The following is a 27,932-nucleotide window of genomic DNA, read 5'->3' on the forward strand; positions in this document are numbered from 1 at the left end:
TTTACGTTTAGTATTAACCTTTTTTATATTTTTCAGTTCGAAACAGAATTTTGCGAGAACTGCACTTGAAAGCTTTCATATAACTTTTTTTTTATATATAGAAAAATTATTGAAAACTAATTTACAAAAGATGTAAAACTCGTTATTAACTCATGCATATCCGGCCGCTTCTTTGGATTCGGATCCCAGCAATTGGTAATCAACAATTTTATCCGTTCCGCATTTTGAATGACGTTCACATCATTCACATCAGGCCGCAAACCTGCAGAGGCATGAAATGTTAAGCTCATAATAATATTATCAAAGGCTTCTTACCTTTCATTACTTTATTTAAAATAAAGTAACTGGTTTCATTCTCCAGATTGTTGAAAGGTTTCTTTCGTGACATAACCTCCCACAGTATTATCCCAAAACTTCACTTATCGCACTTCACTGTGTACTCCGGTCGTTCTACAATCTATTTATAACAATAATTTTATCAGTTATTTCGATTAAATTATTCTTTTAAAAAACAAACTTCTGGTGCCATGTAATACGATGCTCCAACCATTTACGATGTAGGCTTAATACATATCAAATCCGATATGGAAATCTTTAGAGTCTGATAATTATTAAAAAGTAGCAGTTTCCTTGGTTTAAGATCGCCATGAATAATGAATTGTTGATGCATAAATTCGACACCCTACAAATTCAAAGAGAATAATTGAATACACGATTCAAATATAATAAATAAAATTTACCTTGGCTAACTGAAGCATCCATGCTAATGCATTTTGATGTGAAGAGTCACCTAGATGTAGAGCATTATAGAGAGTTCCGCAATCAGCATATTCTGAGAGTAGACATGTTCTGCGATCAGTATTTGTTGTTATGCCATAATATGTCAATATATTTTCATGGCAAGGTCGTGACACAAATGATGATTCTGTTAAAAGGCTGTCCGAATCACTGTTTCTATATGTTTTAACTGCGAGTATCTTCTCCTCGCCTTCAGTTCCTTAAATTGCTTTAAATACGTCGCTGAAAGTTCCAGAGCCAATGTACTATTATAAAAATATTTAAGTAATTGGCGCGTTATTTATATAATACATTAAACAGAAGGAAAAGTATTGGTTTAAAAACTAAAAATGTTGTAAGAATGACTTTATATTAAAGCATTCTTGAGACGAGAAATTCTCATTTTCGATTTATTTTTTTCTTAATTTTATACTAGACTTATTTTTCTATGTATAAATACCTCATTAATTGAAATATCGAAACATTTAATTTTGACAGTTGGTTGAGGTAAAAATCTGACCTTAAAACCCATAGGATAATTAGAAGGTTGGTTTAAACAGCAGATATCATATTCTTGTTCACACTTTTTAAGAAAGGATCTCGAATCAATAGTGTTTATCTTCGTCCTTGGAATAACAAAATTAAATATCTCTGCTGGTCGCTGCTGAAAATCTCCATCCCAACACAGTTCTATAAGTTTTATTATCTGATCAGATTTGTGGATATTTTGAATGTCAATTATGAGTGGACGATCGCCTACAAAAACAATAATGGTAAGTAAATGAATATGTACAACATTTTAAAAATTACCTTCTATGGCTTTCTTTTGAATATGAAAGTCCACAGTTTTTCCCAAATGGCTTCTTTTTTGACATTACTTCCCAAAATGTGATGCCGAAACTATAAACATCGCATTTCTCAGTGTAGGAGTTTTCTATACTGACCTTATTTTGTGTAATGTGAATTAGTTCAATATTTATCTAACTCATAAAAGTACGTACCTCTGGTGCCATATATCGAGCAGTTCCAACTCCATTTGACATCTTGGTATCCAACTCTTTAGCTGAGTCAAAATCGCAAATTTTCAAAGTCGAATATTTATTGAAAATTAGTAAATTTTGTGGTTTTAGATCACGATGTAGAATTTTCGGACTAAATTTATGAAGGTATTCAATACTCTATGTATTAGATTGACGAATAAGAAAGGTATTCAATTATGAATTTATTAATTTACCTTGGCATATTGAAGCATCCAGCGAATACGTCTCATATAGCATACTTTGTAATGATACAAAACCTTATGGAGAGAACCGCACTCTGCATATTCCATGACCATGACCGTTCTTCTGTCTGCATCTTTTGTGATACCTAATAATTTCACAATATTATCATGGTTGGCTAACGATAATAGACCGAATTCTTTTACAATTGCGGAGTCTTTTATAAAGGGTCTTATTTTTTAATCACGATTTTCTGTGGGCCATCCTTTGATTTCCAAGTTGCTTTGTATACATCACCATAGCTACCCCATACGAGAATCTGTTGGATTATATTATAATAACATTATTTCTGATAATTTTAATTTAATCCTACCTCGTTTTGGAAATTCATGTCATTCCAAACCATTTTATGTATCATATTAAACGCTTACGTTAAGTATAATAGCAAAGGTTGGCGAATTTCAAATGACGTGATTTTAATTGGTATTGCTGAATTTCTAGGGGTTATATTTTTAGAGTATTGACGCACAAGTTTTAAGTGGTTATAATATTCTTAATATGCGCACTTGAGTTCTTTTTCATCCAAACGATTGAAGACAACTGATAAATTTCGTACCTAATAATTAAAATGCAGCATTCCAAAACAATGTGACCAAGTACCAAGTAATTGTTCTTGCCGTAGCTGCAAGTGTTTCAATTCTTCTTAATGATTATTTCATCGCTTTAGGTAGTACTACCAATAATAATTGAATAATAACAATTGAACTATATTGATTATTTGGTTAAACATCAGAAACTCGAACGATGTTAATCTGTTGCGGGTGCATGAGAAGAGGTTTTTTTTTTATTTCGTTGCTATAGATTGTTGTAGTATTATACAATAATTAGGTTTTCAACAGAAAAGAAAGGTTATAAAATCGATATTGAAACCTTGGAAAACGACCAAAATGTGAAAAAAATTAAACAAAGACATTTGAGAACTATCTGTGCAACTTTCTTATTATATTTTTATAAATTATAACCAAAAACTAGAAGAACGTGAATTGAAAAATGAATTAATTAATTATATGCATGATAACATAATTTTAAGTAATCGTGCAGTTTTTCGCCATATTCCAAGTTTTGTTGCCGTTCTCTAAATAAGAAGAATTATTTTGCATAATTGCGACTACTTTCTCCATAGAAGGTCGTTGCTGTGGATCCGCATCCCAGCAGTTTGTAATCAACATTTTTATCTCATTCGAATTTTTAATGTTGACGACATCATGTCTATTTGGACGATGGCCTGCAGAGAAACAATTTGTTAGACTCTTAATTATATTTGAAAAGCATCTTTACCTCTAAGCACATTCGCAGCCAATTGAATTCCGGTTATCACATCGCAGAACGGTTTCTTTCGTGACATCACCTCCCACAGCATTATCCCGAAGCTATAGATATCGCATTTTTTGGTGTATTGCATCCCTTTCATAATCTATATTTATTTATAAACATATCACTAATTTCGATAAAAAAATTTTTTTTTTGAAATACAAACTTCTGGAGCCATATATCTAAAATTTCCAACAATTTCTGTCATTAATGTACCCTCTGTCCTCACTGTTTCAGATAGTGAAATCTTTAGGGTTTGATAATTGTTAAAAAGAAGCAGATTCCTTGTAGTTATATTCCGATGAATAACGTTTTGATCATGCAGAAAGTTGAGACCCTATAAATTCAAGAAAAATATTATTAAAGGATTCAAAAATAATACAACCGAAATTTACCTTCGCGCAATGCAACATCCACATTAACGAATACTTTTCATATTCATTATTAACAATATTCACTGTACGATCATGCACAGCACTATAAAGATTTCCGCAATCAGCATATTCCATAAGTTCAATAGGTCTACTATTGTCATCAATGGATAGACAATATAATTTTAGAATATGCTCATGCTTTATTTGTGAACTATAAATTATTAATGTTTTTGAGTTGATCAAATAATTAGGTCTATATCTTTTAACTGCAATTGTCTTTGCTCCCTTCTCAGTTTGCCAGAGAGCCTTAAATATTTCTCCATGCGAACCATATCCAATGAGCTATTTGAAATTTATATAAATAGATTGTGATCATTTATAATATTATATATTGTAAATACCTCTCCTATAGTAATATTTTTCCATTCATCGTTCTGAATTGCATTCATATCTTCATCAATCAATTTGTTAACTTCATTTTTGTCTGGTATTTTCAGACTTAAAATAGGCTCTTCCACATCCCTAATTGGGTAAAAATTATTAATATTACTTATTATTTCTTGCATTTTCGGTCGTTTATCTGCGTCTCCATTCCAACAGCGTTTTATAAGTTTTATTATCCCTTTGGATTTTGGAATATTGCGGATGTCATTTACATATGGTCGAGCTCCTACAAAATTGAGAATGTTAGAAGCAGTTGAGTATGTGAGGTATACTCTAACCTTTCTTGACTTTAAGAATAAGGGCCACTTCAGCACTTACTTCCAAGTGGTAGAATGGTTTCTTTCTTGACATTACTTCCCAAAATGTAATACCAAAACTATATACGTCACATTTTTCGGTGTATGATGGGGTGTTAGCGACCTTATTATGTATAATTTAAATAAGTATAATACTTTTTATACCCGCTACCCATAGGGTAGAAGGGTATTATAACTTTGTGCCGGCAGGAAATGTATGTAACAGGTAGAAGGAGGCATCTCCGACCCTATAAAGTATATATATTCTTGATCAGCGTCAACAGCCGAGACGATATAGCCATGTCCGTCTGTCCGTCTGTGTGTCTGTGTGTCTGTCCGTCCGTCCGTATGAACACCTAGATCTCAGAGACTATAAGAGATAGAACTATAATTTTTTTTCGACAACATTTGTTATGTTTGCACGCAGATCAAGTTTGTTTCAAATTTTTACCACGCCCCCTTCCGCCCCCGCAAATCAAAAAAATCGAATAACAAGCGTAATTTTAAAGCTAGAGTTACGAATTTTGGTATATACAATAACTACTATAGTAGTTATGATTTCTGAAAATTTGGTTGCGATCAGATAAAAATTGTCGAAGTTATTAAAGAAATACTTTTGTATGGGCAAAAACGCCTACTTACTAGGGGTCTTAGTTACTTTGTCTGACAATCTGGTATATTGTGCCGTCTATGGTATATTTTGAATGCGGTACTATATAGATATATCACATATACCATTTGGTATATTTTTTAGTATTTTGTAGTATATTTGGTATATTTTGAGAAATATACCGCAAAATATATTGCTATTATTCAAAATGGGTAGCGGGTATCTCACAGTCGAGTACACTCGACTGTAGCTTTCTTACTTGTTAAACTTCATAGAGTACGTACTTCTGGTGCCATATAACAAACAGTTCCAGCATAAGACATAATGGTCTCCAGCTTCTTAACTGTGCCAAAATCACATATTTTTAATGTTCGACAATTATTAAAAAGCAGTAGATTTCTTGGTTTTAGATCACGATGAAGAATTATCGGACTGAGTTCATGAAGGTATTTAATGGCCTTAAAATGAGATAAACGTGTAGAAAGCCAATTTGATTATTAATTTATTCAGTTACCTCCGCACATTGCAGCATCCAGCTAATACGCAGTGAATGTGGTAAAATGATGTCCTTATTTTTCTCGTTGTGCAGTAGGTCATAAGTAGAGCCACACTCTGCGTATTCCATTACAATGATCATTCTTTCCTTCTCATCTTTTGTAGTACCTATTAACTTTACAATATTATCATGATTGACCAGCGATAGCATGTCGACTTCTTTTTTAATTGTATCCTCATTTGAGTTATGATGAAATTGTTTAATCACTACGGTTTTTTGACCATTTTTTAAGTTCAATGTCGCCTTGAATACATCACCGAAAGTACCTGATCCAATACCCTGACAGATTTGAATCGAATTAACTTTTTTATAATATGCAAATAAAAATTGTATTCTACCTGATTATCGACAATCAATTCATTCCAATCTATGTTACGCGTCATGCTTAAAGAGAACGTTATGTGTTTTACAAAAAAGTCAGTTTACCGAGTCTTGAATAATGCAGTTTTCTTTTCTTGTTAATTTTTAAAGACACTCTATTTCACTACAAACTGATCTATGTTGCATAACACCAATAATTCAAGGTTACGAATTTTATCATACGATACAAAATAATCGATTACTTTGCTTTAATTACGGAATTAATTATATCAAAAATGTATCTTACGATTTCCTAATCATTAATCGATTATACAACGGAATAGTCGTGTCACTGCAATTTTTACCCTCGAATCGAAAAACACAGAACGCTGTGTTAAAAAATTGCCATTTCGCTAACATCAGCGAAACAAGGAATTATTCTGTAAGATAAGATAAGTACGATGCTGAATATACGAGTATAATGAGCAATTGAAATTTTGTAAAAATGCAAAAAATTTATTTCAACATTTAAAGTTTTAGCTTGCTAATGTTAATACTGAATTACTTTAGGTACCATTGCAACCAATTTCAGTAGTTCAAATATCAACCGTCAACAGAACAAAATACATAAGGTTGCTCCAAGCATAGCCAGTCAATTGTTGAGATGAGTGTTTTTTGCCACAGAAAATGAAAAAACAATTCAACAAACTGCTGTTACTCTAAATGAATCGTAGCATTTTCATTTCATTTATTGAAAAAGTCATTTGATTATCGATCATATTCAGGTTTTTCGATTAAAGCCGATTAATAATCGTACACTTTCGTTTATTCATATTCAATAATCGATGAATCAATTTAAATTTATTAAAAACTAAAGAGTACGAAGATGTAGCGTGCCCATTCAAATGCTGTATCGTTTTCGTTTCAATCTTTACGATGCGGGCTGGTGCGCAATAAAATCTAAAAAAAGACCAATTTTGAATTTTTGTATTTTTATATTGTTTTTTAAATATATACCCTTTAAAGTAGTAGAAGGGTGGCGAAGCTTGTAAAGCATTAATATTTTAATTTTCAAATATAATATTATTGTACTACTTTTCCTGCATTATATAATTCATATAAAGAAAGTTGCTAGATTGACTGATTGAAAAGCGACCTAAAATGCTGAAATTTATATCCAACACACACAATTGAAATTATTTAAATTGGCAGAAAATGAGTTTTAGAAAAGTCTTACACATTTTTAATATAAACAATAAGCTCTATGAAGGTATTGATTTTTATTTAGGTACATTTTCAAACTTCAAACTACATCTTTATAAAAAAAAATAATAACCACAATATCTAAGTTTCGGATATATTTTCAAATATTTAGTTTACAATTTAGGGGTATTTTGAAGTCGACGCATCAATTCTATTCGTGCTCGCAGCTGAAACAACTTGTTAATGAGATGTGAACTTAAGCATATAAAATTTTAGCATGTGCTATTGTGCTTGTGAGCCTTGTGACAGATTTGTAAATTGAAATTTATTCATTTCTTGGTTTCAAGAGTAACAATATCTAAATCTAAAACTTTCTACATTCCTTTTGCTTAGAGTGCATTTAAAATATGCTTTACAACAAAAATGCAGCCAGGCATGATGCATTTGGTCAATTTGTATGTCTGTGTTTAAAAGTGTCAGTTTAGTAGTTTTAGTGGCGGTAAAGTATATCTTCTAGTGTGTTATTTTTAAAAATATATGCAATTCAAGAAAATGATTTCGATGTTTACGATTTTTGTTTCTGTTTAAAGAAACATAAAATACACATATTTTTTCAAACTTGATTAATCTATTATTATTAGTATTATCTCATAAGTTCTTAAACAAGATTAATTTATTTTAAGTTGAAGCTCTCAGGAAAATAATGGGCCTTATTGTTCCATTTTAAAGTATATCTGAAAAATACTTTTTGTGTATTCTACCTACAATCGCAAATGTCACAATTCTTAAGAGTTAGGAAAAGATTTAAATGTCATTACACTCACGTAGAATTATGTCGACAAAATATAAATAAAATATAATTTTCTTATCAATTGTCACACATATATTAAACATTTCGATTAAATTATTCTTTTCAAAAAAAAAAAAAAACATGTTGAGTTGTCCAAACATTATTTACCTCTCAGGGCTTTGTTATTTATTGACAAAATCGTTGATTTTCACATTTATTTATCTCTTAGAAGTGAATAAGCAATCTAAACAGATTTTTTTTAATAAGTGACATTAAGCTTTACATTATTTTAATTTTGCTTAAAAGTATGCAACTGATTTATGCAATTGAGTTCATCGCTTTAAAAATATCGTTTGAATTTCTTAAATAATCCCATCATTGCAATGACGAATTATCGATGTTTTCTTATCAGTTTAAATTCATCAAAAGAATTAGTAAGGTTTAGTATTGTGACAATCAACAATGGAAAACATTGATTTTAATGTGGAGTACGGCAATCTTCAATTGGGTAATTTTGTAAGTTTTAGAGTCCATTTGATCTTTTGTCATTCGTGCTATATATTTTTCATTATAGATAGACGGTGGTGTCTTTGGCGATGTTTATAAAGCACATTGGAGAACTGAAAACAAAGCTATTGTTGTTAAAAAATTCGTGGCTTCATAAACAATGTAGGAAATAATGAAAAAGAAATTTTAAATCAAATTAAAAACATAAAAGTTCTCAATCATCCGAATATTTTCTCTATGGAGTAACAAAAGATTCCGAAAATAGAATTTGCATGCTTTTTGAGTTCGCCGATTGTGGTTCACCAGCTTCTTGCATGAATCGAATATAAAAATAACACTAGATTAAAAGCTTAATTGGATGAGCCAGATAGCTAAGGTATGCTAAATTGACTTTAAAATCGGATTCGTATTCAGAATTCGATTACTCTTAGGGCATGGAATACTTACATGACCAAAAAAAGTTCATCGGGACCTTAAATCTAAGAACCTTTTGCTTTGCAACAAATACCGTACGGTGAAAATATGTGATTTTGGCACAATTAAAGAACTCGCAACGGTTAATACGAAAGGTATTGGGACATATGCTTATATGGCTCCAGAAAAATGCGTAAGTCTATATAATTTTATTTTAATCAGGTAAAACACTGGTATACTTGGATTCTTCAATTTATACAGAATGAAGGAGGGAGTTACACGGAATGGTGTGATGCTTTTTAGCTTTGGCATTGTTTTGTGGGATGTAATGTCTAGGATGAAGCCCTTTCATAACTATGAATTAATAGATGCCATAGCTATCCAAATAAAAATTATTAATGGTAAAAGTAATTTAAAATATCCAGAAGTTAGTTATAATTTATAATAATTTCAGGTGAACGTCCGAACATAAATGACATTAAGAGCTATAAGCACTCCACTCACATTAAGCTCATGATAGAAGAGTGCTGGAAAGACGATCCATCTCAGCGACCGTCAATGAAAGTACTGGCATTTTATCTTGGCTTTGATCCCTATTCGTTTATCTGCATTCCTAACTTACTGTTAGCGGCAAAGCCATTGCAAGGCATATGTGATGAAAATTTTCGATTTCTAAAAGGGGATTGCGACACATAATAAAAACATCTAATATCGAATAGTACTAATTGAACAACATAAAAACATAAAACAACTTAAGGTTGTAATTGGTACATACTGCTTCTAAAAAATATCGTTGTACCCTTTAAATCAGACCATGTTAATACATATAATCTAATACCAATATCCTAATTTTGTCTTATCCGAAAGCCATAGATTAGTTAACACTTCATTGTAGATAATGAAAATTATGATTTCTAAGGATCCTACATATACTGAAAATTATCAAACATCAATCACAACTTCATTGCCAGATATCGATAAGAATTTCTTATCTTATCAAAAATAGATTAAAAACTTTTAGTCAGCTTGTGTCAGTCAACTATGGAGAACGTGGATATTAACGAGAGCTACAGTAACATAAAATTGTGGAAAAGAGTAAGAAGAGAATAATATCTTTCTCTTACGTATAAATCAATAAATAAATATATAATATTTTAGATGTGGCAGCTATGGAGTGGTTCACAAAGCAATTTGGCAAGCTAATGACCAACAAAAGAAAATTGCAGTGAAAATAATTCAAGACAACAATCAAGATTCCGAAACAGAAATTATCAATAAGCAGAGGAATGTTTTGAACGAAATTCGGAATCTTAAACAGTTTAATCATAGGAACATTGTCACGCTATATGGAGTCGCAAAAGATCCTGACAATAGCATTTGTATGCTTTTTGAGTTTGCAGATTGTAGATCACTCTACAATTTTTTGCATTGTTCGGATAACGACGTCAGCTACCTTGACAAGATAAATTGGATGGCGCAATGTGCCAAGGTAAGCATAAAATCTTAAATATTTCTTTAGTTATTGAATTCGATTGGCTTTCTTTTTAGGGAATGGATTATTTACATAGTAATAATACAGTACACCGGGATCTGAAAACTCAGAACTTGTTGCTTTTCGATAAGTATCGAACATTAAAAATAGGGGATTTGGAACAGTGAAACAACTTACTACGATTAATACGGACTTTATTGGCACCATTCGATACATGGCCTCAGAACTTACGGTTAGTATATTTTTATACCCGCTACCCATAGGGTAGAAGGGTATTATAACTTTGTGCCGGCAGGAAATGTATGTAACAGGTAGAACGAGGCATCTCCGACCCTATAAAGTATATATATTCTTGATCAGCGTCAACAGCCGAGACGATCTAGCCATGTCCGTCTGTCCGTCTGTCCGTCTGTGTGTCTGTCCGTCTGTCCGTATGAACACCTAGATCTCAGAGACTAGAAGAGGTAGAGCTATAATTTTTTTTCGACAGCATTTGTTATGTTTGCACGCAGATCAAGTTTGTTTCAAATTTTTGCCACGCCCACTTCCGCCCCCGCAAATCAAAAAAAATCGAATAACAAACGTGATTTTAAAGCTAGAAATTTTGGTATATACAATAATTACTATAGTAGTTATGATTCCTGAAAATTTGGTTGCGATCAGATAAAAATTGTGGAAGTTATTAAAGAAATACTTTTGTATGGGCAAAAAACGCCCACTTACTAGGGCTCTTAGTTGCTTTGGCCGACAATCTGGTACATTGTTCCGTCTATGGTATATTTTGAATGGTGTGCTGTATCGGTATACCAAACATACCATTTGGTATATTTTTAGTATTTTTTAGTATTTTCGGTATATTTTGAAAATAATACCGCAATATTTTGCCCTATTAAAAATGGGTAGCGGGTATCTCACAGTCGAGCACACTCGACTGTAACTTTCTTACTTGTTTATTTAAATATACATGTCGATTATTTTATTCACATGGGACGTAAATGGGAAATACACGGAAAAGTGTGACGTTTTTAGCTTTGGGATTATTTTCTGGGAGGTCACGTCAAGCAAAGAAGCCTTTCGAGGACTTCAAGGACATGCATCCATTGGCAATTCAAAAGAAAATTTTAGAAAGTACAACTAGTCGAATATCTCTTGGATTTTTTTTTATATTGCCATTTTTTCAGGTGTGCTTCGAATGTAAATGACAATGAAATTTGCAAAATTGCATTTAATCAAACAAAGTATTGAAGAGTGCTGGGATCAAGATTCTGAGCTGAGGCCGAGTATGAAGGAAGTGATTTGTGATATTAATGTTGATAGCAAAAATGATATAGGCTTACGCTTCGACGATATAGAATTGGTTGAAATGGTAAGCAAATATAATCATGTGGAACATTTATTTATGATATTGTATTTCAACAACAGATCGAACGAGGCAGCTATTGTGACGTCTACAAAGCTCGTTGGCGAACTGAAAGTCACACCAAATGCGTTGCAGCAAAAATAATACAAGATGTTATTTCAAAGATAGACATAGAAAAACATATCCTCGATCTCGGTGGTGAACTGAAAGGTCTGTGCCACAAAAATATTGTAACATTTTATGATGTCTGCAAGACACACGACAATAGAATATGTATGCACGCTCAGTAGAACCCAGACTGTGGAACCCTCCATGATTTTTTGTATCGATCGAAACTAAATTGGATCATGCAATATGCCAAGGTTTGTAAATTTGTATCCAATGTGAGCTGAATAAACCATTTCAAATGACTTATATGGTATGGACTACTTGCATAGCAAAGACATGTTACATTCAGCTCTAACAACACAAAATTTGTTGCTGTGTAACAAATATACAACATTAAATATTGGAAATTATGGTTTTATTAAAAAAGCTTTTTTATATCCCAAACTAATGAGCGCCATTGATCAAGGAGAAGATCAGGCCGCAGACCTGCATAGACAAATGTTAAACTCTTTATTATATTACCAAATATTCTTACCTTCCATTACTTTATTTAAAATAAAGTAACTGGTTTCATTCTCCAGATTGTAGAACGGTTTCTTTCATGGCATCACCTCCCACAGTATTATCCCAAAACTATAAACATCGCGCTTTTTTGTAAGTCTTTTCGACCCTTCTACAATCTAAGTATAATAATATTATCATCAGCTATTTCGATTAAATTGTTCTTTTAAAGTACAAACTTCTGGTGCCATGTAATGCGATTCTCCAACCATTTTCGTCATTGTTGGAGACGATAAGGATATCTTTAGAGTTTGATAATTGTTAAAAGAAGCAGAAGCAGTTTCTTTGGGATAAAATCGCTATATTGAATATTGTTTTGTTGATGCATAAATTCGACACCCTACAAATTCAAATAGAATAATTTATTGCACTATTCAAAGATAATAAATAAAATTTACCTTGGCCAATTGAAGCATCCATGTTAATGCATTTTGATGTGAAGACTCACATGAATTCTATATTCATTATAGAGATTTCCGCAATCAGAATATTCTGCGATCAGTATTTGTTGTTATGCCATAATATGTCAATATATTTTCATGGCAAGGTCGTGACACAAATGATGATGATTCTGTTAAAAGGCTGTCCGAATCACTGTTTCTATATGTTTTAACTGCGATTATCTTCGTCCTTGGAATAACAAAAATAACAAGAAAGAAAGCTACAGTCGAGAGTGCTCGACTGTGAGATACCCGCTACCCATTTTGAATAAAAGCAAAATATTACGGTAATAATCTCAAAATATTAAAAATAAATATGCATGTATTCTCGATCGGGATTTGAACTCAAGCACCAACGACCGGGTGGTTAAAAAAAAAAAAATTTTGTACCTCGAGCGGGCTCGAGCCCGAGCACCACAACATGCTCGGCTTGCACTTTACCACCCGAGCTATCGTATAGCTTATGATACAATACAGTACATGCATATCAGGCGGGTTTGTCCATACAAAAAAAAAAGTATTTCTTTAATCAAATCTACAATTTTCATTTATAATTGTTGTAAATACGATTAAAACAAGTAAGAAAGCTACAGTCGAGTGTACTCGACTGTAAGATACCCCATACAATATTTCTTTAATAACTTCGACAATTTGTATCTGATCGCAACCAAATTTTCAGGAATCGTAAATACTATAATAGTTATTGTATATGGGCAATTCTCAAAAAATGGTAAACCACGACCGAAAAAAAAAATCTTCACATTCATCGTATTTTTTTGTATAATGTCATAAAGAAATATCCAAATTTTCATAATACAATGGATCCGTAGCATATCTCCGTTGTTTTTATAAAAAAAATTAGCCTGCAAACTGAAAAAATGTAATTTTTTCACTTTTAGCTCCTTTTGTATGCATTTTTATGTTTTATTATTTCACAAAGAAAACATATGATATGTTTGCTCTTTTTTTACCAAATCTCTAAATAGCAATCCAATAATAAGATAAAAAATGCAAAGTGAGCGAAAAAATGTTCAATTAACTGTTTATTTTTATTTTGCTTCTTATCTATGTTCAAATCGTACGTTCGCGACCGAAAACATAATTTTATTGTAATTGCTTCGCATTAAGTGCAAGCAGGTGAATGAAACTTCGCGTGTTAAGTTATTTTGGTATATATATTTTAAATATAAAAAATCGTTGGGGTTACTCAAACCAATCTTTTTTTATTGATTGTCAAAGTAGCGTACGTTCGCGACCTTACCTATAAGCATATGTCGATTTTTACTAGCGTCGCGTGGATTTAAAAAAAAAAAATTTTTTTTTTTGTTTTTGTTTTTGAAAACTATGTCGTTTGCAGTTACTTATTACTTGTTAGTTATTACTTATTATTTATTACATATTTTTCTTGCTATTAATACATTTCAGTACATATTTCATATTTAATAAAAATTTATTTTTTTTCTTTTAAATGTTATTAGACACCTTAAATTGAGTTAAATCCGTTTGTTTTTATGAAATATGAAGTTATTAATAAAAAAAAGTTGTGGTAAAAATAAAAATTTAATAAATAAAACAACATGGAAAAATCGTACGTTCGCGACCGTACGTTCGCGACCGGAACTTAATTAAATTAAAAATAAATAAATGGAGATATTTTCTTGGGAGTAGACTTAATAGAAAGCTACATGATTCTACTTTAAAAGTAAAGTTATTTATTTAAAATATTCCGTCTCAATTCGCAGAGTTTTGCATTTTACTGTATTAAGCCAAAGTCGACTTCCATTTTGCGTACGTTCGCGACCGCATGTTTTTTGACAATATTATGAAAATTAAAAATCGATAAGCTCCATAATTTACACTAACCAAAGAGCTAAACAAATGCTATCGAAGAGTAAAAAAAAAGTTTCAGGAAACGTTTGTTTTCGATTTTATTTTTTTAATTTATCTCGTACGAACGTACGTTCGCGACTTTGAGAAATGCCCATATACCAAAATTCAACTCTAGCTTTACAATTACGCTTGTTATTCGATTTTTTTGATTTGCGGGGGCGGAAGTGGGCGTGGCAAAAATTTGAAACAAACTTGATCTGCGTGCAAACATAACAAATGCTGTCGAAAATTATAGCTCTATCTCTCATAGTCTCTGAGATCTAGGTGTTCATACGGACAGACGGACATGGCTAGATCGTCTCGGCTGTTGACGCTGATCAAGAATATATATACTTTATAGGGTCGGAGATGCCTCCTTCTACCTGTTACATACATTTCCTGCCGGCACAAAGTTATAATACCCTTCTACCCTATGGGTAGCGGGTATAAAAAACTCTTATAACTTCTTGCATTACTGGTCTTTGCTGAGAATCTCCATCCCAATACTGTTCTATAAGTTTTATTATCTGATCAGATTTGTGAATATTTTGAATGTCAATTATGAGTGAACGATCGCCTGCAAAACAATAATGGTAAGTAAATGAACACGTCCATCATTTTAAAATTTACCTTCTATGGCCTTCTTTTGAATATGAAAGTCCGCAGTTTTTCCCAAGTGGTAAAATGGCTTCTTTTTATGACATTACTTTCCAAAATGTGATGCCGAAACTATAAACATCGCATTTCTCAGTGTAGAAATTTTCTATACTGACCTTATTTTGTGTAATCTGAATTAGTACAAACTTTATCTAACTCATAAGAGTACGTACCTCTGGTGCCATATATCGAGCAGTGCAAACTCCATTTGACATCTTGGTATCCAACTCTTTAGCTGTACTAAAATCGCAAATTTTCAATGTCGAAAATTGATTGCAAATTAGTAGATTTTGTGGTTTTAGATCACGATGAAGAATTTGCGGACTAAATTCAATACCCTATGAATTAGATTGACGAATAAGAAAGGTATTCAATTATGAATTTTGTAATTTACCTTGGCACATTGAAGCATCCAGCGAATACGTCTCATATAGAATACTTTGTATTGATACAAAACCTTATGGAGAGAACCGCACTCTGCATATTCCATGACCATGACCGTTCTACTGTCTACATCTTTTGTGATACCTAATAATTTCACAATATTATCATGGTTGGTTAACGATAATAGACCGAATTCTTTTTCAATTGCGGAGTCTTTTACAAAGGTTCTAAATTTTTTAATCACGATTTTATGTAGGCGATCTTTTGAATTCCAAAATGCTTTGTATACATCACCATAGCTACCCCATCCGAGAATCTGTTGGATCATATTATAATAACATTATTTCTGATAATTTCAATTTAATCCTACCTCGTTTTTGAAATTCAAGTCATTCCAATCTATTTTATGTATCATATTAAACGCGTACGTTAAGTATAATTGCAAAGGTTGGCGAATTTCAAATGACGTGATTTTGATTGGTATTACTAAATTTCTAGGGGTTATATTTTTTAATTTTCTTAAAATGCGCACTTGAGTTCTTTTTAATCCAAAAGATTGCAGAATGCAAAAACAATGTGACCAAGCAAGTAATTAATCTTGCCGTAGCTCCAAGTGTTTCAATTCCTCTTAAGATTATTCTTTCGGTAAAATATCAGAAACTGGAGTTATAAGAATCATGCATATTTCCTTTTTATAATCCATTTTGTCAACTTTTTCTTTAACAAGTTTATTTGATGTTGTTGCTATCGATTGTTGTAGTATTGTACAATAAATAGGTTTCGAAAGAGAAGAAAACTAGAAAAACGTGAATTGAAAAATGAAGTAATGAATTATATGCATAATAACATTATTTTAAATAATCGTGCAGTCTGTAATATTCTTTTTCATCATATTCAAAATTTGGTTGCCGTTCTCTAAATAAGAAGAATATGTTTCCATAATTCCGACTACTTCCTCCATAGAAGGTCTATTCTGTGGATCCGCATCCCAGCAGTTTGTAATCAAAATTTTTATCTCATTCGAATTTTTAATGTTGACGACATCATTTATATTTGGACGATGACCTGCAGAGAAACAATTTGTTAGACTCTTAATTATATTTGAAAAGCATCTTTACCTCTAAGCACATTCACAGCCAATTGAATTTCGCTTATCATATCGCAGAACGGTTTCTTTCGTGACATCACCTCCCACAGCATTATCCCGAAGCTATAGATATCGCACTTTTTGGTGAATTGCAGCCCTTCCACAATCTAAATTAATTTATAAACATATCACTAATTTCGATTAAAAAATTTCTTTTATGAAATACAAACTTCTGGAGCCATATATATAAAATTTCCCACAATTTCTGACATTAATGTACCCTCTGTCCTCACTGTTTCAGATAGTGAAATCTTTAGGGTTTGATAATTGTTAAAAAGAAGCAGATTCCTTGTAGTTATATTCCTATAAATAATGTTTTGATCATGCAGAAATTTGAGACCCTATAAATTCAAGGAAAATATTATTAAAGGATTAAAAAATAATACAACCGAAATTTACCTTCGCGCAATGCAATATCCACATTAACGAATACTTTTCATATTCATTATTAACAATATTCACTGTACGATCATGCACAGCACTATAAAGATTTCCGCAATCGGCATACTCCATAAGTTTAATAGGTCGATTATTGTCATCAAAGGATAGACAATATAATTTTAGAATATGATCATGCTTTAGTTGTAAACTATAAATCGTTAAATTTTTTGAGTTGATCGAATAAAAAGGTATATATCTTTTAACTGCAATTATCTTTGGTCCCTTCTCAGTTTTCCAGAGAGCCTTATATACTTCTCCAAAGCTACCACATTCAATGGGCTATTTGAAATTTGTATAAATAGATTGTGATCATTTATATAATAATATTATATATTGTAAATACCTCTTCTATAGTAATATTTTTCCATTCATCTTTCTGAATTGCATTCATATCTTCCTCAATCAATCTGATAACTTCATTTTTGTCTGGTATTTTCAGACTTAAGTTAGGCTCTTCCACATCCATAATTGGGTACAAATTATTAATATTACTTATTATTTCTTGCATTTTCGGTCGTTTTTCTGCGTCTCCATTCCAACAGCGTTTTATAAGTTTTATTATCTGTTTGGATTTTGGAATATTCCTGATGTCATCTAAACATGGTCGAGTTCCTACAAAATTAAGAATGTTAGAAGCAGTTGAGTATGTGAGGTATACTCTAACCTTTTGTGGCTTGAAATAGAATGACCATTTCAGCACTTACTGCCAACTGGTAAAATGGTTTCTTTCTTGACATTACTTCCCAAAATGAAATACCAAAACTATAAACGTCGCATTTCTCAGTGTATGAATGGGTGTTAGCGACCTTATTATGTATAATTTAAATAAGTATAATACTTTTTAAACTTCATAGAGTACGTACTTCTGGTGCCATATAACAAACAGTTCCAGCATAAGACATAATGGTATCCAGCTTCTTAACTGTGCCAAAATCACATATTTTCAATGTTCGACAATTATTAAAAAGCAGTAGATTTCTTGGTTTTAGATCACGATGAAGAATTATCGGACTAAGTTCATGAAGGTATTTAATGGCCTTAAAATGAGATAAACGTGTAGAAAACCAATTTGATTATTCATTTATTCAGTTACCTCCGCACATTGAAGCATCCAGCTAATACGTAGTGAATGTGGTAAGATGATGTCCTTATTTTCCTCCTTGTGCAGTAGGTCATAAAGAGAGCCACACTCTGCGTATTCCATTACAATGGCCATTCTTTCATTCTCATCTTTTGTAGTACCTATTAACTTTACAATATTATCATGATTGACCAGCGATAGCATGTCGACTTCTTTTTGTTTATCGTCATTTGAGTTACGATGAAATTGTTTAATCACTACGGTTTTTTGGTCATTTTTTAAGTTCAATGTCGCCTTGAATACATCACCGAAAGTACCTGATCCAATACCCTGACAGATTTGAATCGAATTACATTTTTTATAATATGCAAATAAACTTTGTATTTTACCTGATTATCGACAATCAATTCATCCCAATCTATGTTACGCGTCATGTTTAAAGAGAATGTTAGGTGTTATACAGAAAAGTCAGTTTACCGAAACTTGAATGCAGTTTTCTTTTCTTGTTAATTTTTAAAGACACTCTATTTCACTACAAACTGATCTATGTTGCATAACACCAATAATTCAAGGTTACGAATTTTATCATACGATACACAATAATCGATTACTTTGCTTTAATTACGGAATTAATTATATCAAAAATGTATCTTTCGATTTCCTAATCATTAATCGATTATACGACGGAATAGTCGTGTCACTGCAATTTTTACCCGCGAATCGAAAAACACACGATGTGTTAAAAAATAGCCATTTCGCTAACATCAGCGAAACAAGGAATTATTCTGTAAGATAAGATAAGTGCGATGCTGAATATACGAGTATAATGTGCAATTGAAATTTTGTAAAAATGCAAAAAATTTATTTCAACATTTAAAGTTGTAACTTGTAAATGTTAATACTGAATTACTTTAGGTACCATTGCAACCAATTTCAGTAGTTCAAATATCAACCGTCAACAGAACAAAATACATAAGGTTGCTCCAAGCATAGCCAGTCAATTGTTGAAATGAGTTTTTTTTGCCACAGACTGTTGTTATTCTTAATGAATCGAGTCATAATAATTATTATTCGTAGCATTTTCATTTCATTTATTGAAAAACTCATTTGATTATCGATCATACTCATGTTTCTTCGATTAAAGCCGATTAATAATCGTACACTTTCGTTTATTCATATTCAATAATCGATGAATCAATTTAAATTTATTAAAAACTAAAGAGTACGAAGATGTTGCGTGCCCATTCAAATGCTGTATCGTTTTCGTTTCAATTTTTACGATGCGGACTGGTGCGCAATAAAATCTAAAAAAAGACGAATTTTCAATTGTTTTTATTTTTGATTGTTTTTTTTAATATACCCTTTAAAGTAGTAAAAGGGTAGCGAAACTTGTAAAGCATTAATATTTTAATTTTCAAATGTAATACTATTGTACTATTTTCCCTGCGTTATATAATTCATACAAATAAAGTTGTTTGATTGACTGACTGATTGACAAGCTAGCTAAAATGCTGAAATTTATACCCAACATACACAATTTGCAAATCGTTTTTATTTAAATTGACAGAAAATGAGTTTTGGAAAAGTTTTATACATTTTTAATGTAAACAATAAACTCTTTGAAAGTATTGATTTTTTATTAGCTAAATTTTCTGACTTCATACTACTACCTTTATAAAAGAAAATAAAAAATAACGATCTAAGTGACGGATATATTCAAAAATGTTTATTTCACAATCTAGGGTATTTGGAAGTCGACGCATCAATTTACTTCGTGCTCGCAGCTGGAACAACTTTTTAATGAGATGTGAACTTAAGCATATAAAATTTTAGCATGTGATATTGTGCCCATGAGCCTTGTGACAGATTTGTAAAAAACAAAAATACACCAGCGATTGTGAATTAAAATTTATTCATTTCTTGGTTTTAAGAGTAACAATATATAAATCTAAAACTTTCTACATTCCTTTTGCTTAGAGTGCATGATGCATTTGGTCAAATTTTATGTCTGTGTTTAAAAGTGTCAGTTTAGTAGTTGTGTGACGGTAAAGTATTTCAAGTGTGTTATTTTTATACTCGCTACCCATAGGGTAGAAGGGTATTATAACTTTGTGCCGGCAGGAAATGTATGTAACAGGTAGAACGAGGCATCTCCGACCCTATAAAGTATATATATTCTTGATCAGCGTCAACAGCCGAGACGATCTAACCATGTCCGTCTGTCCGTCTGTGTGTCTGACCGTCTGTGTGTCTGTCCGTCTGTCCGTATGAAACACTGGATCTCAGAGACTATAAGAGTTAGTGCTATAATTTTTTTTCGACAGCATTTTTATGTTTGCACGCAGATCAAGTTTGTTTCAAATTTTTGCCACGCCCACTTCCGCCCCCGTAAATCAAAAAAATCGAATAACAAGCGTGATTTTAAAGCTAGAAATGCGAATTTTGGTATATACAATAATTACTATAGTAGTTATGATTCCTGAAAATTTGCGATCACGTTTGTATGGGCAAAAACGACAACTTACTAGGGCTCTGTGCCGTCTATAGTATATTTTGAATGCGGTACTATACCGATATATTAAATATACTATTTACTATTTATATACCGCAAAATATATTGCTTTTATTTAAAATGGGTAGCGGGTATCTCACAGTCGAGTACACTCGACTGTAGCTTTCTTACTTGTTAAAAATTAATGCAGTTGAAGAAAATGATTTCGATGTTTCCGATTTTTGTTTCTGTTTAAAGAAACATAAAATACACACATTTTTTTTAAACTTGATTAATCTATTATTATTATTATTATTATCGCATGAGTTCTCTCTTATTATCTTATAAGTTCTTAAATAGGTTAGGTTAGGTAGGACCGGCTGCCCCTGTACGGGGCAAAGCATAGACCAGTGGAGGTCCGTAGCTGTACCGGTAGCTTATCTACGTCTCAGAAATCGCGCAGTATGGATGCACTTTTGGCAAAAGCCAGCGGCATCCTAGGAGGTAGCCGTGAAACGTCCCGAAGATCGTTGTGGCACGGCGAATCAAGGTATTTCAACCGGAGTCGGGATAACGCTGGGCATCTACAGAGAAGATGCTCAAGTGTTTCCTTAACCCCGGGTTCGTTGCATTTCCTGCACTGATCACTGTTCGTGATGCCCAGCTTTACAGCATGGACAGCTGACAGACAGTGACCAGTTAAAATGCCTAGCATTAGCCTGCAGTCTTTCCTTGAAAGCTGCTTGACGAATTTGGTTAAGTTTTTGTTAGTAGAGGCACACATCAGCCTTGCAGTTTTGCACGAGTTGGCATTACTCCAGCTCGCGTCTCACTGAAGTCTAGAGCGCACCTCAATTTCACTGCCTAGAGTTCCCAGGGATATCGGAACATTGCACATGTTACCGACATCGAGCCCCACTCCCTCTTTGGCGAGAGTGTCTGCGATCTCGTTGCCATCGATGCCCTGGTGGCTTGGGATCCAATAGATACGCACGACCGCAGATGCGTTGAGCGACTCTATTGCTCTTCTGCTGTCCAGGACAACTTTGGACTTGACCACATCAGAGTGCATTGATCTTATTGCAGCCTGGCTGTCAACAAAGATGTTAATAGAGGTGTGATTACGCTGTAAACCCCGAGCCAATTCGGCAGCCTTGCCAATGGCAAAAACTTCCGCCTGGAAGATGCTGCAATGGTCTGGGAGTTTATAGGATTGTTTGGAGACCGGGTCTGGGCAGTATACGGCCGCTCCGACACCGTCGGTGAAGAGGTTGAGGGCTTCGGGAATGCATAACCCTTCCCGCCAGCACTCCGGTTCCAAGAATATTGTGTTAATATGGTCAGTACTGGTAAGGGGGATAGTATAGTCCAAGTCTCTACTAGTCTCACTACCAATGGCGCTGTGACCATAGCCTAGCAGACCCAGATTGCCAGATGCGGCAATCCGTAGGGACGATTTTGCGGCTATGGATTGCGCGTATAGGTTTAATGGTTCGATACCAGCTATTACCTCGAGGGCTTTAGTTGGCGTCGACCTGAGAGCGCCTGTGATACACAGTAGCGCTTGACGCTGTGTCCTTTCCATGATGAATAGGTACGTCCTTTTTTCCGTCGCCTGCCACCACACTAGAACACCGGAGGTGAGGATAGGGCGAACAACTAAGATGTATATCCACCGCATTAGATTAGGAGAGAGGCCCCAAGTGCAACTAAGCATCTTTTTCGCCATGTACAAGGCTCCGGTGGCCTTCTTCACCCTTTCTAACACATTGAGCTTTCATGACAGTTTGCCGTCCACACCTAGTTATTTTACTGCTACGCAGGTACTTTATACCTCTTCGTGAAGAGGATAAGGTCCGTTTTGTCCGCGTTAATGCTGAGCCCGGCTGATTCGGCACATGCTTTAACTTCCCGCAAAGTAAGTTCCATTACGGAACTAAGGGTGGTTAGGCATTTCCCAGTTATCAAAATGCTTATGTCGTCAGCATAGGCAATTAACTTGGGGGCCCATCTAGTAAATTTTAGAAGTAGGCTATTTACGACCAAATTCCAAAGGAGAAGTGAGAGAACCCCACCCTGGGGAGGCCACCTCGCACTACCTTTGTAATGGCCGCATCGCCCCACGTAACCACCACCCGCCTGTCACAAAGAAGGCGGTTGACCCACCTGTGGATCGCTGGTGCCGTGTTAACTGAGGTAAGGCATTTCATAATAGCGTCAGTGGTGACGTTATTGAAGGCGCCTGAAATGCCAAGAAATGCACCCAAGGCATATTCTTTATAGTGGTCTGCTTTTTCGATGGAGGCTACTAGAGCATGGAGAGCAGTCTCAATGGACTTGCCCTTTGTGTACGCATGCTGATTAGGGGACAACAGATGCATTGAGTTGCTTCTGATGTGCAAATCAAGTAGCTTTTCCAATGTTTTTTAGCAGGAAAGAGGTTAGGCTGATAGGCCGGAAGTCATTTGGGACCACATGACTGCATTTGCCCGCCTTGGGCAGGAAAATGACTTTCGAGGTCCTCCAAAGAGTGGGGATATGACCCCATGCGAGGCACGCCGAATAGATACCCGATAGCCACGGAACAATCGTGGGCTTGCAGCATTGCCGACGAAAGTCCATCGAGACCGGGCGACCTGACCTTCGCAAAGGAGTCGATAGCCCAAATTATTTTGTTATCTGTAATTAGACCGGCAGGGGGTCTCATAACTGGGAGACTAGGAAAGAGCTGCCAGTCACTGTTCTCTATTCCAATACATCCAGGGAAATGAGTTGAGAGCAGTGCTTCAAGAGTTTCAGCACTGCTCTCCGTCCACGCTCCATTGCCCGACTTGAGCAGACTAGGACTGGAAGCTTGCTTGGACAGCAGCTTCCTCAGTCTGGAGGTGTCTTTGATATTATCCAGGTCCGAGCAAAAGGTTCTCCATGAAGACCTTTTGGATGATCGGATCATCTTCTTGTACGACTTCAGGAGAGACCTATACTCGTCCCAGACATATTCGTTATCCGCCTTCTTAGCAAGTTGAAACATGCTAGTACTTGGGGAGCTACGTAGCGATGAGAGATCTGGGTTCCACCAGGGTGGCTTCGATCTTCTCGTCGGTCTTGAGAGCCTACAAGATTGGCGAAACGCTGAAAGTAGTCCTGCTGAGAGGACATTGACAGTAGTTTCTAGGTCGTGTACCGAGTTGATGTTACCCGGCGGACCAAGAGACTTGGAAACAAGGCTACAGAATTTCGCCCAGTTCGTGTTACGGGGATTTCTGAACGGCTGAGCCGCAGGTACCCTGTTAAAAGGAATGGTGAATTGAATGTACTTGTGATCCGAGAAGGAGGGTCTATCCAGGACCCTCCACTCTTCTACATTGGTACACTCAGTCGCAATCGTTAAGTCCAGCACATTACTAGAGGTGGGACCTACATAGGTAGATACCTCACCTCTGTTGGCTAGTCTAAGCTTATGGTTAAGGAACTGACTAACCCCTGTCGTTAATGTCGGGACTTCCCCAGACGCTATGGTGGGCGTTGGCGTCCGTTTCCCGTTAGGGTCCCTGTCTATGAGAGCAACGGCGAGATGCCGTCTGGCAGTTTCAGCAACCGTTGCTCTCTGTCTCGTCTTGTTCGAGTCCGTGTTGGTGGAGCCAGGTGCTCGCAGCCTCTTGCTCACTGGGGCCCCTTGCTTGGGACTCTCAGCGGACCGTTGGCGCTTGCTTGCCATGGACTCCACCTTGTTGTTGGCAGGGCCAGTAGAACCGGTCTGCACTTTAGTGTCTTTTGGAAGGGGGCTAAGTTGGTTTTCCCGCATCCACGTGTTGGCCCAGGCAAGCCTCTCCTGGTCCTTGACGGACAGGTTAGCTACGCCACTAAGCCTTGCGTGAATACGGGTCGGCGCCTTATTTTTGGCCTTCTCCTTCAGCCCCCCGTGCCCCGCTGCGCAACCTTGGAGGTGCTGGCGATAGGCAGGGGTGACTGAAGAGGAAGACGTTCCCCCTCCACCGTAGAAGTTGGCGCAGCGCTCTTTTGGTCCGTGTCGGTTAAGACCACAGCACCCGCGCGCACCAACCTCGAATTTTTGGTGGCAGTGTTGTTACAACTGATACGGCCTGCTCCCGCCGCCTCAGAGGTGTGACCGCTGGCGACACGCAGAGGGGATCTCTCCCCCCCGTGCCCGCCGGTGGTAGCAGTCACGCGTTCCACCGACGTTTGGGCTGACATCCCAGCCCGGGTTGAATTGTTTAATGAGTCCATTCTGAGACCATTTTTGTCTAATTTTGTTCTTGGGAGCCCCCATAGCGTTTTCAGTCTGACCGCCAGACACCATGGATTCTGCTACTTATCTTCAGACAGATGCCCGAAAGATAAGGAACAGAGTCCTCAGCTAGGATCTGCAGTTCCTGAAATATCGACGTATAGTAGAGATCTGCTACCCGTTGACAATGAGGTAATACAGATCCTACCCTGCCAGCACCCTCGGGGAGGGTTCAGCAGAGGATTTTTGCCGGCTAAGTTCTTAAATAAGATTCATTTATTTTAAGCTGAAGCTCTCAGGAAAAGAATAAGCCTCACTGTTCCATTGATTGAAGACAGTAAATCTTAAAAATACTCTCCGTGTATTCTACCTATTAATGAATACAATCACATTTATCGCAAATGTCACAACTCTTATGAGTTAGGAAAAGATTTAAATGTCATTACATTTTCGTAGTATTATGTCCAAAAAATATAAATAAAATATAATTTTCTTATCAATTGTATATTATATATTATTCACACATATATTAGACATTTCGATTAAATTATTCTCTTCAAAGAAAAAAACATGTTGAGTTGTCCAAACATTATTTACCTTACCGCTCTTCAGGGCTTTGTTATTTATTGACAAAATCGTTGATTTTCACTTTTATTTATCTCTTAAAACAGATTTTTTTGAATAAGAGTCTTTAAGCTATAAATGATTTTACTTTTGCTTAAAAGTATGCAACTGATTTATGCAATTGAGTTCATCGCTTTACAAATATCGTTTGAATGTCTTAAATAATCCCATTATTGTGATGACGAATTATCGATGTTTTCTTATCAGCTTAAATTCATCAAAAGAATTAGTAAGGTTTAGTATTGTGACAATTAACAATGGAAAACATTGATTTTAATGTGGAGTATCGCAATCTTCAATTGGGTAATTTGGTAAGTTAATAGTCTGTTTGACCATTTGTCATTCGTGCTATATATTTTTCATTATAGATAGACGGTGGTAGCTTTGGTGATGTTTACAAAGCACATTGGAGAACTGAAAACAAAGCTATTGTTGTTAAAAAAATTCGTGGCGTCATAAACAATGCAGGAAATAATGAAAAAGCAATTTTAAATGAAATTAATAACATAAAAGTTCTCAATCATCCGAATATTATCACTTTCTATGGAGTAACAAAAGATTCCGAAAATAGAATTTGCATGCTTTTTGAGTTCGCTGATTGTGGTTCACTCTACAGCTTCTTGCATGAATCGAATATAAAAATAACACTAGATGGAAAGCTTAATTGGATGCGCCAGATAGCTAAGGTAAGCTGAATTGACTTTAAAATGTGATCCGTATTCAGAATTCGATTGCTCTTAGGGCATGGAATACTTACATGACCAAAAAAAAGTCCATCGGGATCTTAAGTCTAGAACCTTTTGCTTTGCAACAAATACCGTACGGTGAAAATATGTGATTTTGGCACAATTAAAGAGCTCGCAACGGTTAATACGGAAGTTATTGGGACATATGCTTATATGGCTCCAGAAATATGCGTAAGTCTATATAATTTTATGTTAATCAGGTAAAACATTGGTGTACTTGGATTGTTCAATTTACACAGAATGAAGGAGGGAGTTACACGGAAAGGTGTGATGTTTTTAGCTTTGGCATCGTTTTCTGGGAAGTAATGTCTGGAGAGAAGCCCTTTTATGACTCTCAGCACTTAGTACCAATGGCTCTACAAAGAAAAATAAATGATGGTAAGAGTAAATTAAAAAACTCAGCAATTTTCAAAAAATTCTATATTTTCTTTTATCTTTTCCTATTCAAGAAGGTAAGCGTCCGAATATAGATGATATTGACAAACTTAAAAAGTTTGAGTATTTGAATTGCATAAAACTATTAATTCAAAAGTGCTGGGATAATGAGCCACTAAATAGACCAACCATGAGAAGATTGGCCACCATTCTTGGCATTCAGCCTCGAGTTTATATCAACTATCCACATCTATTGTTTGAAATTGATAGATTGAGAGATATTTGTAAAGAAGACTTTAAATTTCCTTAATAAGATAATTTTGTACGAATTTCAATAAAAAAATCAACATTTTATAAATGCAGTATTCGGTTATTTAACGAGTTTGCTTGAACTGTGCTTGAAAGCTTTTATATATAGCCTTTAACTTTAATTTCTTTTTATAAAAAGATAAATATTTGAACTAATATTTTTAATATTTATTTATACAATATGTGTAAAATTCGTCATTAACTCGTGCATAGTAGGTCGCTTCTCTGGATCTGCATCCCAGCAGTTGGTAATCCACATTTTTATCTGTGCAGAATTTTGAATGCCGTTCACATCGTTCAAATCATTCACATCAGGTCGGAGACCTGCAGAGGCATAAAATGATAAGCTTATAATAAAATTATCAAAGCTATCTTACCTTCTATTACTTTATTTAAAATAAAGTAACTTGTTTTATTCTCCAGATTGTAGAAAGGTTTCTTTCGTGACATCACCTCCCACAGTATTATCCCAAAACTATAAACATCGCACTTTTCTGTATACTTCGACACCTCTACAATCTAAGTATAACAACATTTTTATCAGTTATTTCGATTAAAATATATTTTTAAAATACAAACTTCTGGTGCCATGTAGTAGAATTCTCCAACCATTTTGGTCATTGTTGTAGGCTTAATACATATGAAATCAGATATGGAAATCTTTAGAGTCTGATAATTGTTAAAAAATTTGCTCTGTTCAGCAGTTTCTTTGGTTGGCCATGAATAATGTTTTACA

The 27,932-nt window shown here is 34.5% G+C and overlaps 2 protein-coding genes across 8 annotated transcripts in view; one reads left to right on the forward strand and one right to left on the reverse strand.

The window, feature by feature from the left end:
- LOC117563977 (putative mitogen-activated protein kinase kinase kinase 7-like) overlaps nt 1-27,234 on the forward strand; it is a 58,761-nt gene extending 31,527 nt beyond the window's left edge. The window contains exons 1-5 of one of the 4 annotated variants that reach the window (XR_007954458.1): nt 25,920-26,077; nt 26,135-26,452; nt 26,508-26,683; nt 26,752-26,890; nt 26,965-27,215. Coding sequence is in view for 1 of the 4 variants with exons in the window: in XM_052002086.1 (XP_051858046.1) it covers nt 26,962-27,197 (236 nt within the window). In the remaining 3 variants the exon portion in view is untranslated. Of the gene's footprint in view, nt 1-25,919; nt 26,078-26,134; nt 26,453-26,507; nt 26,684-26,751; nt 26,891-26,961 lie in introns of those variants that run through there. The other 3 variants (XR_007954455.1, XR_007954457.1, XM_052002086.1) reach the window with 3 other exon arrangements.
- Nucleotides 50-27,853, reverse strand: LOC117563984 (putative mitogen-activated protein kinase kinase kinase 7-like). Of its 4 annotated transcripts, none has more exons than XM_052002090.1 (4): nt 27,776-27,853; nt 27,650-27,715; nt 316-391; nt 50-262 (listed from the first exon to the last, which is right to left on the reverse strand). In XM_052002090.1, the coding sequence occupies exons 1-4, from the start codon at nt 27,815-27,817 to the stop codon at nt 117-119; spliced, it is 330 nt and encodes a 109-aa protein (XP_051858050.1). In that variant the 5' UTR covers nt 27,818-27,853; the 3' UTR covers nt 50-116. The 4 variants fall into 4 exon arrangements, 2 of the variants coding, with proteins under 2 accessions (XP_051858050.1, XP_034098466.1); XR_004571724.2 differs by lacking the exons at nt 27,650-27,715; nt 27,776-27,853 and adding exons at nt 518-682; nt 741-1,090 and having other exon boundaries at nt 81-262; nt 316-457; XR_007954460.1 differs by lacking the exons at nt 27,650-27,715; nt 27,776-27,853 and adding an exon at nt 12,434-12,472 and having other exon boundaries at nt 81-262.
- Nucleotides 27,854-27,932: the final 79 nt, after the last annotated feature.

The sequence above is a fragment of the Drosophila albomicans genome, chromosome 2L (assembly GCF_009650485.2).
Source record: "Drosophila albomicans strain 15112-1751.03 chromosome 2L, ASM965048v2, whole genome shotgun sequence".
In the NCBI taxonomy this organism is placed as follows: Eukaryota; Metazoa; Arthropoda; class Insecta; order Diptera; family Drosophilidae; genus Drosophila; species Drosophila albomicans.

Bases quoted from the DNA above. Each gene is read 5' to 3' on its own strand.
- LOC117563984 (XM_034242575.2), bottom strand. From the start codon at position 27,817: ATGACCAAAATGGTTGGAGAATTCTACTACATGGCACCAGAA. The intron at 27,716-27,775 runs GTTTGTATTTTA...TGTTATACTTAG, and splicing joins TCTACTACATGGCACCAGAA to ATTGTAGAGGTGTCGAAGTA. The intron at 27,521-27,573 runs GTAAGATAGCTT...ATGCCTCTGCAG, and splicing joins TTTAAATAAAGTAATAGAAG to GTCTCCGACCTGATGTGAAT.